The sequence below is a fragment of the Pseudonaja textilis genome, chromosome 1, assembly GCF_049901715.1.
Source record: "Pseudonaja textilis isolate UNSWEBS1 chromosome 1, rPseTex1.2, whole genome shotgun sequence".
In the NCBI taxonomy this organism is placed as follows: Eukaryota; Metazoa; Chordata; class Lepidosauria; order Squamata; family Elapidae; genus Pseudonaja; species Pseudonaja textilis.
The window spans coordinates 22,033,033-22,047,510 of record NC_141990.1 but is presented as its reverse complement, the minus strand read 5'-3'; the positions used below and the strand labels follow the sequence as shown (position 1 = coordinate 22,047,510).

Here is a 14,478-nt window from a genome sequence, read left to right as displayed (position 1 = left end):
CAGTGGCGGAGATATCGGCTGCAATCGAGGAGCTCGATTGCAGACCGTATCGCCACGGCGCAAGCTCCTCCCATCTCCAAATGACATAAATACTTAAGGTATGAAAACTATTACAGGTAGTCCTTGACTTACAACAGTTCACTTAATGGCTGTTCGAAGTTACAATGGCACTGAAAAAAGTGATTTATGACCATTTTTCACACTTATTACCATTGCCGCATCCCCATGGTCACGTGATTTACATTTGGATGTAAATGGCTAATGTTCATCTTCTGTGACCTTCTGACAAGCAAAGTCAATGGGGAAACCAGATTCACTTAACCATGCTACAAATTTAACAACTGCACTTAACAAATGACTTGTCTGACCGGATTCACGCATTGCATGAAAATATCCTTTAGGCATCTTAAGAACACTTTTCCCCCCATGGCCCTATGAAAGCACTGTCACCAGAGGAAAGGGAGTCTCTGGCAATGTCCTGAAGCTTCAGGGTTAGGTTTAGTGATGAAAATATACATGCCAAACATGTTGACAATTCTGAATGCTATTTCACTTTTTCAACAGCAGTAAGCCACTGTTCTGCAAAGATTTTGTTGCACAATCTGTTGAAGCTGGGGGGTGGGAAAAATAGTCAGTGAATGCCAAACAAGAGCCTGTGAGGTCATTGACCACCGGGACGTCACTCCTTCCATGTATCCTTATTTGCAAACTCCTGATTTCCTGCCCCACACCAGATAACAATATTATAGTTTCTTGCAGTCCGTGATCCTTGTGTATTTTCTAGGTTTCTGTATTTCTTGTCTATCGCAGTGCCACCCGGGCCCCCTGCAGGCTCCCTCTCGAGAGACACTGAAGGGGCATATCCGATTTTGTCGTGGATGTATTTTTAGGCCTGGTGTTCACTAAGGCAGTCCTCTCGCATCCTGCTGACGCACCCTACGGCCTCACCGGGGGGCCGTTTCCACAGGGTGCCATAGCAACGTAGGGTGTAATGATAACTCTGGAGCCTGGTGTCTGCCCTGGTAGGGAAGGCCGCTCTGGCATTCGCCTTCACTAGGGTGACAGACCATTGTACCTTCCTGACAGAGGAGCTTCATTGGAAATCACGCCTCCACAGCTGCTCCGGAGGGTGGTTCCCTTCTCTCCCCACTGCTTTCTGCCTCTGCTTGCCATCTGTTTTCCCACTGTGCTTCCCCCTCCCCCCCATTTCTTAAGAGAAACAACACCAGGTCCAGAACAGGCAAAAAAAGAAGTCACATTTCTGTTGTTGTTGCTCAGCAGATCATCAGTGTTAGTATGGAATGTGTGGCCGGGAGATGAAGGGATGGAAGCTGTTTCAAGGGCTTGAAAAGGGGATCGGGCAAATCGGATGGGAAAAAGGGTGTGTGTCTGTCATGAAGACGAAGGGGTATCGCTGGTTGTGGGACATTCTCTATCAGGTCATTGATGTTAATGGAGGGGAACGGTTCAAAAGGCTCCAAATAAGTTTATTATTATTGTTGTTTTGGAGCGGCGGAATAACTTGAGGCAAGCACAGAGCGAACTTGAGGCAAACACAGAGCGAACTTCAGCTTTTACTTTATTGTAGCAATAAAGGGTTGCCGCGGCTGCCGCGCTAACAAGGTAGCCAGCCGGCAGACAACAGCTGATGCCCTTTGACAGCTCCCTCCCCCCCAACTCCCACTCCAGGCTGGCCCCGCCCACCCTGCCCCTCCCCTCCCAGAAGTCCCCATACGGCCCATTTTGGATGCAGGTAAGTGCAGGATGGGCATGGAGGCTCAGGGAGGGTGAAAAATTGGCCTCCTGGAAGTTCAGGAAGGCCAGAAACAGGCTTGTTTCCTGCTTCCAGAGAGTCTTCGGAGCCCGGGGAGGCCATTTTTACCTCCCGGAGGCTCGAGGAAAGCCTCCAGAGCCTGGGGAGAGCAAAAATGTCCCCACCCCCACCGTAGTGCAGGAGGCCAACTAGGCCACGCCCACCATGGCCACACCTATCCAGCAACCCAGCAGAGAACCCGTTGCTAAAATTTTTGAAGCCCACCTCTGATGACATCTACTGATATAATGTCTCCTGGGCTGGACTGGAGACTGTAGAAGTCTTGAACCAGTACCTGGAGACTATGAGAATGTGGATGGGATGAAGCAAGCTTGTGTCAAATCCTATCTAAATAGAGTTGCCCTTTCTCAATGCATGGCTGGGCAATCCAGTAACACTAGTCTGAACAGTTACTCTGGAAGGGGTCAGGCTCCCCATGAAGGAGGTTGTTCGGACTCCTTGCCTTTCTTGACTCTCCGCTCCGGTTAAAACAAGTAAGCGCTGTGGCCAGAGGGGAGCTTTCCTCAACTTCAGCTTATAACATACTCTGACTCTAACTCATGCTTTGATCACCATCTGATTAGGTTACTATAACACATTGTTTGTGGAGCTTCCTTTGGAGATGACCCAGAAACTATAGTTGGTGTAGAATGTGGTGGGTAGACTATTGATAGGGGTATCCTGCCAGAAAAAATAACACCAGTTCTGAAGTCACTGCGTTGATTACCAGCATGCTTCCATGCCCAATTTAAAATTATGGTTATTATCTTGAAAGCTCTATGCCTAGAGCTTCAGTTGGTCTCCCCTTTGTCAAGACATTTCCATGTTGGGGGACAACTGCAACCCTTTAATTTTTGCTTGCTGTGGAGCAAAAATTAGAGGAGGAAAAGCTTTAGAGATTAAGAACTACTTTGCAATCCACTCTTTTAGGAAGGTGGTTCCTTCTCCTACACAGGCTTTGGCGGTGCCAGTTGGACTACTTCAGATCTTCTGCTGCCCCCAGTGGTTGAGTTGTCAATTGTCCAAAATAAAACCTGATATTTGTTTCCACTAGTGCAGACAATGTCTTTTTGGCAATAGTGAAAACAGCATCACTGACAAGCAGCTGCTCAATTTAGGTCACAATAATACCAGGGGTGGGATTCAAATTTTTAAACAACAGGTTCTGTAGGCGTGACTAGGTGGGCATGGGCATGTGACTGGGTGGGCATGGCTGCTGCTTTTTTGGAGCGGCACCCCCTCCCCTTTTGCAGGAAGCCTTTTGAAGGGGGGTCATTTTTGCTCCCAGAAGGCTTCCCTGGGGCCCAGGAAGGCAAAAAATGGAGCCTGGGGGGGGCACACAACACTCCCCCCCCCACGCTCTGTTTTTGGGCCTTCTGGGCCTCAGGGAAGCCTCTTGGGCGAAGTAGCGAGACAGCGAGGGGGATCCCGGCACAGCTGATCATCGTCAGGAGGAGGCGGGAAAGAAATACCTTAAGGAGTGACTGGGCGGTAGAGAATGCAGTCAGCGATGTCGTGCATGCGCGATAAGGACAGACTGGGCGGGGAGGGGTGGGCAGAGAGGGGCGGGGCCAGCTAGGAGCACGATTTGCCAGTTGTCCGAACTGTGCAGAATCATAACAACCAGTTCTATAGAACTGGTCGGACTGGGAGAATCCCACCCCTGAATCATGCCAAATTCAGTCAGCTGAACAGGTCAATCAGCAAAAAAGCTTCAAAGGCAGATGTAGACTGTGCATTTATACACTAGGTTTTGATTTTCTATTTGTTTCCTATAAGGAACCCTTGATTTATGAACCCCGTCCCTACTTCAGCGTCAGGAAGGAAACATTCTGATGGTGCTTACAGAAACTGCTGTTAACCCTTATTACATTCTTGGCAGGACTAGACTTCCTGTCTCAGGAACATCTCTGGAGTTTTTTTCCCCTCCTTTGCTGGCACTTTGCTTGTGTGGAGTGACCATTCAAAGTTACAATGGCACCGAAGAAAGTGACTTATGACCATTTTTCACAGTTACGACCGTTGCAGCATCCCCACAGTCATGAGAGGCCAGGCGAGGAGATGCGTGCCTCGATGTGAGTGATATTGAGTTGGTCACGCCCAGCCAATAACATGACCACCAAGCCATGCCCACAAACTAAGCCACGCCCACAGAACCGGTTGTTAAAAAATTTGAATCCCACCCCTGATTTCGGGGCCAAAAATGGTCTGAAAAAAAGCCAGGAAAAAAAGCTGGGAAAAAAAACCCCAAAACAGCCCAGAAAATGGCCCCCAAATGCCCTGTTTTCAGGCCATTTTTTCAGGTTGTTTTTCAAGCCAAAACTGTCTTAAAAGCAGACCAAAAACAGCTTGAAAATGGCCCCAAAACAGCCCAAAATCAGGCTGAAAATTGGGCAGGTCAGGGTCAGCCAGTGGTGGGATTAGCCCCAACCGGCTGAATCCTACCTCTGCCTTTGAGGCAAGTGGTCAGGAGGTGGTGCTGGGTGTGATGAATGACGTCATGTACCCAGTCACATGACCAACCAGCCATGCCTACCCAGCCAGAGAACCGGTTGTTAAAAAAAATTGCAGCACGCCACTGGGAAAGATGGATTCACTTAATGACCATGGCAACTCACGCAATGAGTATGACAAAACAGGTCATAAAATTGGGCATGACTCAATTAATGACCATCTTACTTAGTGACAGGTGTTCATGTCCCAATTGTGATTGTCAATCAAGAACTGCCTGTATTGAGATGGATCACTGTGGCTCCCACAACTATTCAATTGCTTAACCCAGGGTGTCAAACTCAAGGCCTGGGGCCTGGATCCAGTCCATGGGGTGCTTAGATCTGGCCCATGGGGCTGCCTTGGAAACAGCAAAGAACTGGCCCACAGTGCCTCTGTCAACAAAAATGGAGCTCGAAAGGCCCACAGACAGCCTTCCCGAGCTCCATTTTCACTGGCAGAGGGTTGCAGGAGGCCATTGCAGCTGAAAATGGAGCCTGTGGCCCTCCCAAGCTCCATTTTTCCTGGCAGAGGATTGCAGGAAGCCGTAGCAGCCAAAATTGGAGCTTGGGGCCGTTTTCACTGGCAGAGTGCTCAGGTCACCTGAGGCACCCCCAACACGAGTGACGTCGAACTGACCATGCTCATCCTGGCCACACACACCCCACCCCACCCCCCCGCCAGGGTAAACACAACCCTGATGTGGCCCTCAATGAAATCGAATTTGACGCCCCTGGCTTAACCTGATTACAAACCCAGCAGTTATCTTCACACAATATGATCCTTTGGCTAGTGTTACTCTAAATTAATTTTTTGCTGCTTGCCATATTGTACAAATTCAGCCAATTTTATTTAGGGTCTCCTATAGTATGCAAACACAGAAAATAGGTGAAGTCAGCCATCAAGTTAGGCGTGTTGTGCGAACATAGCCAAACCGACCCTGACCATGTGTCCGTCTATGATTTTGTTCCACATTTCTCATGTGAGTATCCTGCACACCATATGGCCCTCCCCCATCTTGGCAAAGGCTGGAAAGAACCCTGCTGCCTTTGTGTTGTTGCTTTTTTTCTAGGGTCCAGGAACATAGCTTTTTATGTTGATTCATACTGTGCTGCGCATAGGTTGCTATGATTTTACTTATTTTTGTCTCTTAATCTGTGTTTGCTTGCTGGGAATGCTGGGTGGGGGGAATGCATTAGTACTGGGTAAACACAGCATACAACTCCCTTTTCCTGCACATGCTCCCAGCAGTTCTTAGCCAATGCAAACAAAGTCTGTTTTGCCAACTCATTGACAGCTCCACTTGGTGGTGGGATTATGTGCGTATGTCTATAAGTCAGTTTAGGGGTGTTTCTAACATCATCGACAATATGAGACAAGTATAATTGCCAGTCCAATTCAGATTAAATTGCCAACTGACTGGGAAAAAAAACATGTTGAGTCCTTTGGCCTTTAACAGCCGTTTCACCTGCAGAAATCAGTAAGCGAATCTTCTTTTCATAGCAGAAAAGTCAGCATTATGGCCCCACTAATGATAGAAGATTAGATTGCTATTAAAGGCATAAGCACCAGATCAAAAGTTAGCCAGCTTATCTGGAACTGTTTTACGTTGCCTCCGGCTATCCAAATGCACCCTTGTACTGGCAAACAAGGTGTTAATTTTTGGCAGCAACTCTTTGTGTCCACCCATCTAGGAGGCAGAACCAGGTTGATGTATAAAGACTGCTATTGGAGTCAGAGCCCTAGTGAGTGCCAGGTGAGGTTCTGGCCATAATGTTCTTACCTTAAGTGTTAATTGAGCAGGGCATTTATGTATGTGGAACTGGCTGCCTCTGCAAGAAGATCCTGGTGTTGGCTTTGACAGCTGGGCTGAAGGCAGCTCCCCAGTGAATACCATTTCCTTCACCATGGCTGTCATTCAGCCTGGACGATCTGGGCCTTATATGGAACTGCAGATGGGGTCAAGGCCTGACTCGGATTTTGATTCGGATTCTGACAGCCCAGCCTTCAACAGCACCAAACCTGGCTCTGGTTATCCTGCCTGCTCCCAAGTGATCCACAGTGGTCATTTCATGGTGTCATGTCCACACAGCGACTTGGTGCCCCGTCGGCGCCATCACCAGACGGTGCCAGAAGTCCCTGATCCTCCAAGCATTGATCTCACTCTCACCCGCCTGTTTGAGTGCATGAGCCTGGCTTACAGGTGAGTCTGGGAGAGCCTCCTGCCTCCAGCCATGTTCAATTCTTTTGAAAGGTGGCTTTGAGAGATGACAGGTCTGCGGCCTTTTCTCAGGGATCCCAGAGGTTCTGTTAAAGGGCAGGGACCTTTTGATCCAAGAGGGGTACAGTCTCGGAAAGGCAACACAGAGGATTTGTTGTAGGGGAGACAGGATTGGATTAATCCCAGAATTAAGGTTTTAGTAGTTGAGAGTCCACTATGAGAACTGGCATCTCATAGTGGAGACAAGAATGTGAACCTCATGGATTTCTTCTGCCAATTTCTTCTTCTGATCTTTCTTTCTTTCTTTCTTTCTTTCTTTCTTTCTTTCTTTCTTTCTTTCTTTCTTTCTTTCTTTCTTTCTTTCTTTCTTTCTAGCAGGAACATTAGGCTGTCAGCAATTATGAGTCCCAAAATTCATCCTGTGTTTGCAGAATTGCAGTCTTACAAAAATGCAGATTGTAAATCTGTTGGGGGACAACATTTAATGAGCTGCAGGGAGTGCAAAACACACAGCCCTTCCTCTCAATCCTAGGGAAGAAGGAAAAAGAAAGCATCTTGCTATTGATTGAAACTCATGGCTTCTGCCTTTTGCAAAAACAAAAGGCTTCTGCCTTTTGCAAAAAGGATTTTGATGTTTTTTCCCCCTCATAGCAAGACTTTATCCTTTTTCTTCTTCCCTACGAGGGAAGAGGAACAGCTATGTGCAAGAGAGGTCTTTTAATCAAACGGAAATACATCATCAGCTATCTTTTCTTTCAGCCAAGTTCCAGCAATTTCCCAGAAAACTTTTATGGTGAAATTACCCTGCTTCCTCAGTGACATTTTAATAGAAATCCAGATTTTGCAATTCATTTGAATCCCTCCAGTATATTTCAAGCCCTTTCACCTTCTTTTTAATCCAGGAAAGGATAACATTTTTTTTTACATTGCAGACCTGTTCTGCTGATTGCTGGCTATCGGCAGTTCGAGTCTCACTGGCTCAAGGTTGACTCAGCCTTCCATCCTTCTGAGGTCGGTAAAATGAGGAGCCAGATTGTTGGGGACAATATGCTGACTCTGTAAACTGCTTAGAAAGGGCTGGAAAACCCTGTGAAGCGCTATATAAGTCTAAGTGCTATCATTATTTACTACAAGTATTAAAAGCTGTTTGCTTGGAAGCTTCCCCCCTCCCCCCAGTATATACTGGTAAGTTCAGTCTTGTTGGAGCAGACCAGCAATTTGTTTCTCAGGAGCCAACCAGAGGCCTCTTTTAAAGCCAGCCAGGTTAAAGGCCACCACTACATCTGTGGAAATGAATTCCTCACATTAATTTTGTGGTATGTGTTCTCTTTCATTTCTTCAAATTCTCCGTCCAGTCAGCTTCATTGGATGATTTCTATGTCTAGTGTCTGAAACGAGGGACAACCCCCCCCAAATATCTTATCTATGCCATAGATTAATTTATACCTTTCAATCAGGTTCTTCATTCTAATTTATTTCTAGGTGGTAGGAAGTGCCATATCCTTTTCCTCTAAAGTAGAGTTTGGGGCCCCAGCTAATTCTTTGTGCTTTCCCTCTCTATCTTGCCCTCTCATTTCAACTCATGTATGTGAACCTCACCATTGCACTTAATAGACCTGTGATGGTGAACCTATGGCACATTTGCCACAGGTGGCATATAGAGCCATTTGTACTGTCATTACCTCACTGCGCATGCACGCGCCTCACAGGTGATTTTTGGCTGGTTTGAGGCCTTTTTCAGCCTCCCAGAGGCTTGAAGGCCTCAAACCAACCGAAAATCAGCTGTGAGGCGCAGTGCAGGTAAGAGAGTGGGGGCAGGGTGGTTGGGGAGGGATTGTGCGCGGATACACAAGGGGCAGGGGGGGCACGCATTGCCTTCTGGGTGCTGGCACGTGAGCGCATGCGCACCAGCATCCACAGTTTTTAGCACAGGAGCCCAAAAAGTTTAGCTACCAGTGCAATAGACCATAGTTTAGTATATCGTGTTGCCAACCATTTGTGGTTTGGTTTAGGCCAATTTGTGATCCTCTTTCTTTGAAAGAGACATTTTCATTCACTTGCCAAAAAATCATGGCTTTGAGTATTGCTGTTCATCCTGCAAAAGTCTGCTTGTGTCTTTGTTTTGTTTTGTTTTTTTGATGGAGAAGACCAGAAAAATAGCACTTATTTTGTAGTAGACGCTTCTCATCCACCCACTGGCAGTTTGCAACAGCCTTAGTTGTGGCATACTGTATCAAAGACCTGCTTAAATGAGGCCATTTTCCCAGCTTCCAGAGGCTGTTGACACACTGTTCTCAAGCCTTGTTTACTTTGATCCATGGGGCGGCCCCAGCTCAGGCAAATCCGGAGGTGGAAACACTGTAAGGACACCCCCTCCCCACCTGACACACACCTATGATCTCACTGTGCCTAAGCACAATTCTTCCTGCTTTATATAGACTGTGCTCTCCGCTACTCCCACCCCTTTAAAGAAATGTCATGACAAGAATGAATATGGAGAAAAATGACTCATTTTCCATTCATACTGTAGAATTTGGGATCAGCTAGTTAAACTGACGGGATGCACTCTTCATATAAATGTCCTGGATAGATGTCATGAGGTTAGAGCCTATTAGATGTCATGAGGTTAGAGACAATTCTTCCTTGAGAGAGGAGATTGTTCCAGCCCTCTTAATTTGCTATTGGTTTACTCCCCACTTGGGAAGCCATCACTAGATCCTATTACACTGGACAATTTTTATCTAGTTGCTACACTGTATGCTACCTAGAGTTACACTTTTGTGAGATGGGAGATAACTATAGTAAATAAATAAATAAATAAATACATACATACATACATACATACATACAATTAGCTTACACAGGTAGTCCTCAACTTAGGACCAATCACTTAATGACCATTCAAAGTTACAATGGACCTCCCCAGAGTGAGTTACTACCCTTTTTTGGAGTTATGATAGCTGTACAACCTCATATGATCCCATTTTGGGTTCTTATCAACTGGGTCATCTTAATACTGTTTGCAGTATCTTGCAGTCACATAACCACAATTTGCTATGTTTTTTTTTTCTGGTTTCTGGTATATATTTCCAGTTTCCAGCAAAAACGCTGACTGGGGGAATTGATTCCCTTAATGACCACAATATTCGCTTAATGATTACTGTAAAACCAGTTATAATGTCAAATCTGATTACATGATGCCTCGGCTTACAAATACAACAACTTACAACCATAACTCCAGGGTACATTATGGTCATATGTCAAGGATACCTGGAGTAATTGTAGTCCTAAGAGTAACTTTATGTAGTTTGCTTAACAACCATGGTGTTCACTTAACAGTTACCCCCAAAAGGGCAACTTGAAATTGGGTCAGTCTCGTGGGTGACCCATTTTACAAATATCACAACTTATGATTATAATATCCATTACAGTTATAAATCAAGGATTACCTGTAATGTAACTTTACAATAAAAATAGAGCTAGTACTCTTGAATATGGTGGGAGTTCCATTATGACATCGCTGATGCATGCTGTTTCTTCATTATGGTTATATAAAAATAACTTTGCAATTAAATCTGCTCCTATACCTGTGTATTTCTTTTTCCCCATCCTGTTTGCTTATCTTTTCTGTATCATTTTTCTTCCTGCAATCCTTTATTTGATGGCAGTGTCGATACATTCCTGAAAGTATTCCGAGCACCTAGAAGCCAAGAGGAACATACGTGCCAAATTTCAAGTTCCAGATAATACAGATAATCAGAGTTGGAAGGGACCTTATAGGTCATCTAGTCCAACCCCCTGCCCAAGTGGGAGACCCTACACCATTTCTGACAAATGGCAGTCCAATCTCTTCTTGAAGGTCTCAAGTGATGGCGCTCCCACCACTTCCTAGGGCAAGCTGTTCCATGAGTTGATTGTTCTCACTGTCAGAAAGTTTCTCCTTATTTCCAGGTTAAATCTCTCCTTGTTCAGTTTCCATCCATTATTCCTTGTCTGACCTACAGGCGATTTAGAAAAAGTTTGTAGGCTTTATGGTTCTGGAGATTTTGTGAGGATGCCTGAGTGGTATTTCACTTTTATATAGATAAAAACAATTTGTACTTGTCTGTCCCGATGAGCATTATTTCAATATACGTTGAAATTGGACAACCATTTGTCTGAAATGGCATGGTTTCCTGTTTGAGCAAAGGATAGGTCTAGAAGACCTTCAGGGTCCCTTCCAACTCTGTTATTCTGGTATCTACTGCACGTGTCCACTTAATTGTCATGCCATCCGCATTTAAGTAGTTTGCTAATCAAAATGTAATGTGACTTTCTGTCAAATGCTTTTTTGAATCAAGATATCTTATACCACATTGCGTAAGGTATAGCTGTAGCATTCTCACGATTTACTAAGAAAATTGCCCAACAAAAATATGAGATAAAGTTAGTTTGGCACGATTTGTTCTCAGAATGTTTGCAGGTCAGGCTCTTGATTATTTGTTTGAGAATCTACCCAGATATCTATGTCAGCCTAACTAGCTGGTTGGGCTTCTTTTTTTCTCTTTTGAAGATAGCGATACTCTTCACGCAATCCTGTTTTACAAAACTACTCAAAAATAATATAAATAAAATATAAAGGTTCAGATAAACACTATTAGCGTGTTCTTTCAAAGCCTCAGTATGCAATCCATCTGACTCTGGAGAACTGAACCAAATAAATATTTCCTGACTATATTTCTATCTGTCTTGAAATTCAATCCTGCTCCTTCATTGTGCTTTTGTTTCTGGTAGAACATATCCTTTTTGTTTGCTTGGTTTTTTGAAAGGAAATTGTAATTGTTCATTTATGAACTCCCACTTGCCTTGGGCTCCTTTTCCATTTCTTCAGATTATGAAACCGTGCTTATCACTGCTCTGTTTATTCAAATCTGTAGCTCTTTAAATCCGTAGGGATAGTAAGCCTCATATAAACCTTTAATAGGGCGTGGTTATTTTTATTTTGTAATTGTAATCAGTCTCCCCTAATTATCCTGGCAAAAGATCATGGAGGAGACAAAGCAGAGGTGGTATTCAGCGGGTTCTGACCAGTTTTGGAGAACCGGTAGCAGAAATTTTAAGTAGTTCGGAGAACCGGCAAATACTACCTCTGACTGACCCCACCCCCATCTATTCTCTGCCTCCCGAGTCCCAGCTGATTGCCTGGGTCTTCTTTTGTTGCCCTGCACAGGAGAAGGGAGCTGGAAAGCAGGTTAGTGGGGTGGGGAGGGAATGGGATTTTGCAATAACTTTCCCCCAGGAGTAGGGAGGGGATGGAGATTGTACAGTATCCTTCCTCTGCCACACCCACTAAGCCACGGCCACCAAGCCATGCCATGGCCACCAAGCCATGCCCACAGAACTGAACTACTCAAAATTTCCGCTACCAGTTCTCCAGAACTGGTTAGAACCTGCTGAATACCACCTCTGGATGTGCGTGACAATTTCACTCTGGACCAAACAATTCCACCTCTTTATTTTTTGAGTCTTAGACCCAGTGCATATGCAGGAATAAGATGATTTTCTGCCTAATTTTGACTGGAGGACAGAGAAGCCTTAATTCAAGAAATATGAAAAGAAGCTGATGTATGCCTGGAAGAAGATCACTCTCACTAGCTGTCATACATGAGTCATCTTTGGCCAGCAGCCCTGTATCTAGACAGTCTGTCATTTGGGAATGTTTTCCTTTTGAATTTTACAATCTAACATTTAGATATGAGTGGCCTTATCCAAGCGATTGATAGGGCAAGTTATTATGTGTCTTCCGCTCTCTTAGAGAAGAACAGAACAAAGTTCATTCTGATAAGCGTAGTGCTGTAGGAAAATGGCTTCTCTTTCCTTTCCCTTCCTATCATTTCACTTGAGTTGCAGTCCTTGGCCTTCTCTCCATTCTTCCAAAGTTCTGGCTAACTTTGACAATAAGAAATTCACCCAGAGTAAGATTTCATAACCTTCCGAACATGTGATAACCGCTTTCCCCTTATTTATAGAACAATCAGAGCAATGAGCTAGATGTAATTAGACATTGCTCTAAGGCAGGGGTCCCCAAACTTAGCATCTGTCAGGGCTCCGGCAGTTACCCCCATTTAAATCATGAGTCTCTAGCCAAACTTCCAAAACTTAAAGAAGATTTATTAGGTGTAACCATGCTGGCACTGCCTGGGTGTAGCCGACTCTGAGACACATCATTCATTGTCACCCTTGACCCTGGTTTTCCCTATCCCCTGGGTGTATCATAATTCATATTCTCCAATGGGACACATCCATAGCCAAGAGGCATCAATCACACTCTCCAGTTAGAATTTTGCGTGGCAGAAACTTCAGTCACCTAGAAACTATCTTTGAAAACATTTATTGAATGAAAGCTGCCCACTGCTCCCTCCTCCCTTTCTCTTGGCAACTTTAAAAAGACCATATAAATATTTTATGAGTTGACAGCAATTTTAAGACTTTTGTGGACTTCAACTCCCAGAATTCCTCAGCCAGCTATGCTTAAAGTTGCCAAGTTTGGAGACCTCTGCTCTGAGGTTTAAGGAGATGGGGAGAAGGTAGAAGAGGAAGACAGGATTCAGGATTCCTGTCTCATGAATATAAGTCAGAATAGATTTCCATGGAACTCTCTTAAATGCCCAGTTCTTGAAGAGGTTGTTCCTCCAAACAGCCTCTTTCAATCTGGCACCATTCATATACAGCCAGTCCTTGACTTATGACCACAATTGAACCCAAAATTTCTGTTTTTAAGTGAGTTTTGCCTCATTTTATCACCTATCTTGCCTCAATTGTTAAGTGAATCATTGCAGTTAATAAGTTAATAACCCAGTTGTTAAGTGAATCTGGCTTCCCCTTTGACTTTTCTTGTCAAAAGTTCTCAAAAGGAGTCACATGCCTTGGGACACAGCAGTGATCATAAATATGAACCAATTGTCAAGCATCCAAAATTTGATCACATAATCATGGGGATGCTGCGAAGGTCATAACTGTGAAAAATGGTCATTTTCACCAAGTTGTACAAGTTCCACACACTGATCTAATTCTAAATTCATGTGCACTACTGAATGCAACATTACGTTCTCCATTGCAATCTCCTATTCCATGTAAGAAAATGGCTGGGTTTGCAGAACAGGCTAAAATATACTGTGGTTGGTTTTTATAGCATGATTTAGCATGGTAAACAAATTAAGCCATTGTGAATTGTAGAAACAAGGTTTATGGCTCTGCAAGTTGTGTGAAGCTAGTCAATTGTGTGGAAATTGTATTCAATCCATATCTAAACATCCCATGGCTTAGCGTGATTTCCGAACATAGTAAGTTTCCAATTATATCTGTTATCTAAAACATGCTTGACAAAATAAGTAAGTAGTAAGTAAGTTTCCAGGAAATATAACTCTTCTCCCTTTCTAAAATAGCCAAAGGAAAGGATATGAATGGAATATATCTGTTTTACTAATGATCATGTGAATTATCAGCCAATCTGTGGGCTCCTTTGGCTCCTGGGCACTTGGAGAGCTTTGGCCGGTGGGGTGGCTGGCAAGAGGCTCCTTTGCCTGATTCACCTACTTGGCACTAGCAGAGAGTGTTTGTTCTGAACCAGGGCAAAGAGTCCAAATTCCCCAATACAGTAGCAGCTCAGAAAGAAGACTTGGCTCATTATTTCAGTCTGCTGGTGTGGGGACTGGACTTAGCTAGATCTTTACAAATTTTTAGAGGTCATGAGAGAAGAGCACAGGGGCCACTTTTGGGGAACAAGCCCCCCCCCACCCCCAAATGCCAGGTTTTGAGTCTTTTCCTGGTAAGTAGGGACATTCAGCAGGCCCTTGGTATTGGCACACTTTAGATAGGCATATTCTAGGTGGATTCAAAGATACTCAGGTTCCAAGTGATATAGGGATTTATAGGTGGTAACCAACATTCTGAATTGTACTTGGAAACAAACTGG

The 14,478-nt window shown here is 44.4% G+C and overlaps 1 protein-coding gene across 2 annotated transcripts in view; it reads left to right on the top strand.

Annotated features, from left to right (window-relative positions):
* Positions 1 to 5,566: 5,566 nt before the first annotated feature.
* Positions 5,567 to 14,478, top strand: part of MLXIPL (MLX interacting protein like) — a 50,581-nt gene continuing 41,669 nt past the window's right edge. The window contains exon 1 of one of the 2 annotated variants that reach the window (XM_026708561.2): positions 5,567 to 6,506. In XM_026708561.2, coding sequence (XP_026564346.1) covers positions 6,118 to 6,506 — 389 coding nt within the window. In that variant the 5' untranslated portion in view covers positions 5,567 to 6,117. The remainder of the gene's footprint in view (positions 6,507 to 14,478) is intronic. The other variant, XM_026708559.2, reaches the window with a different exon arrangement.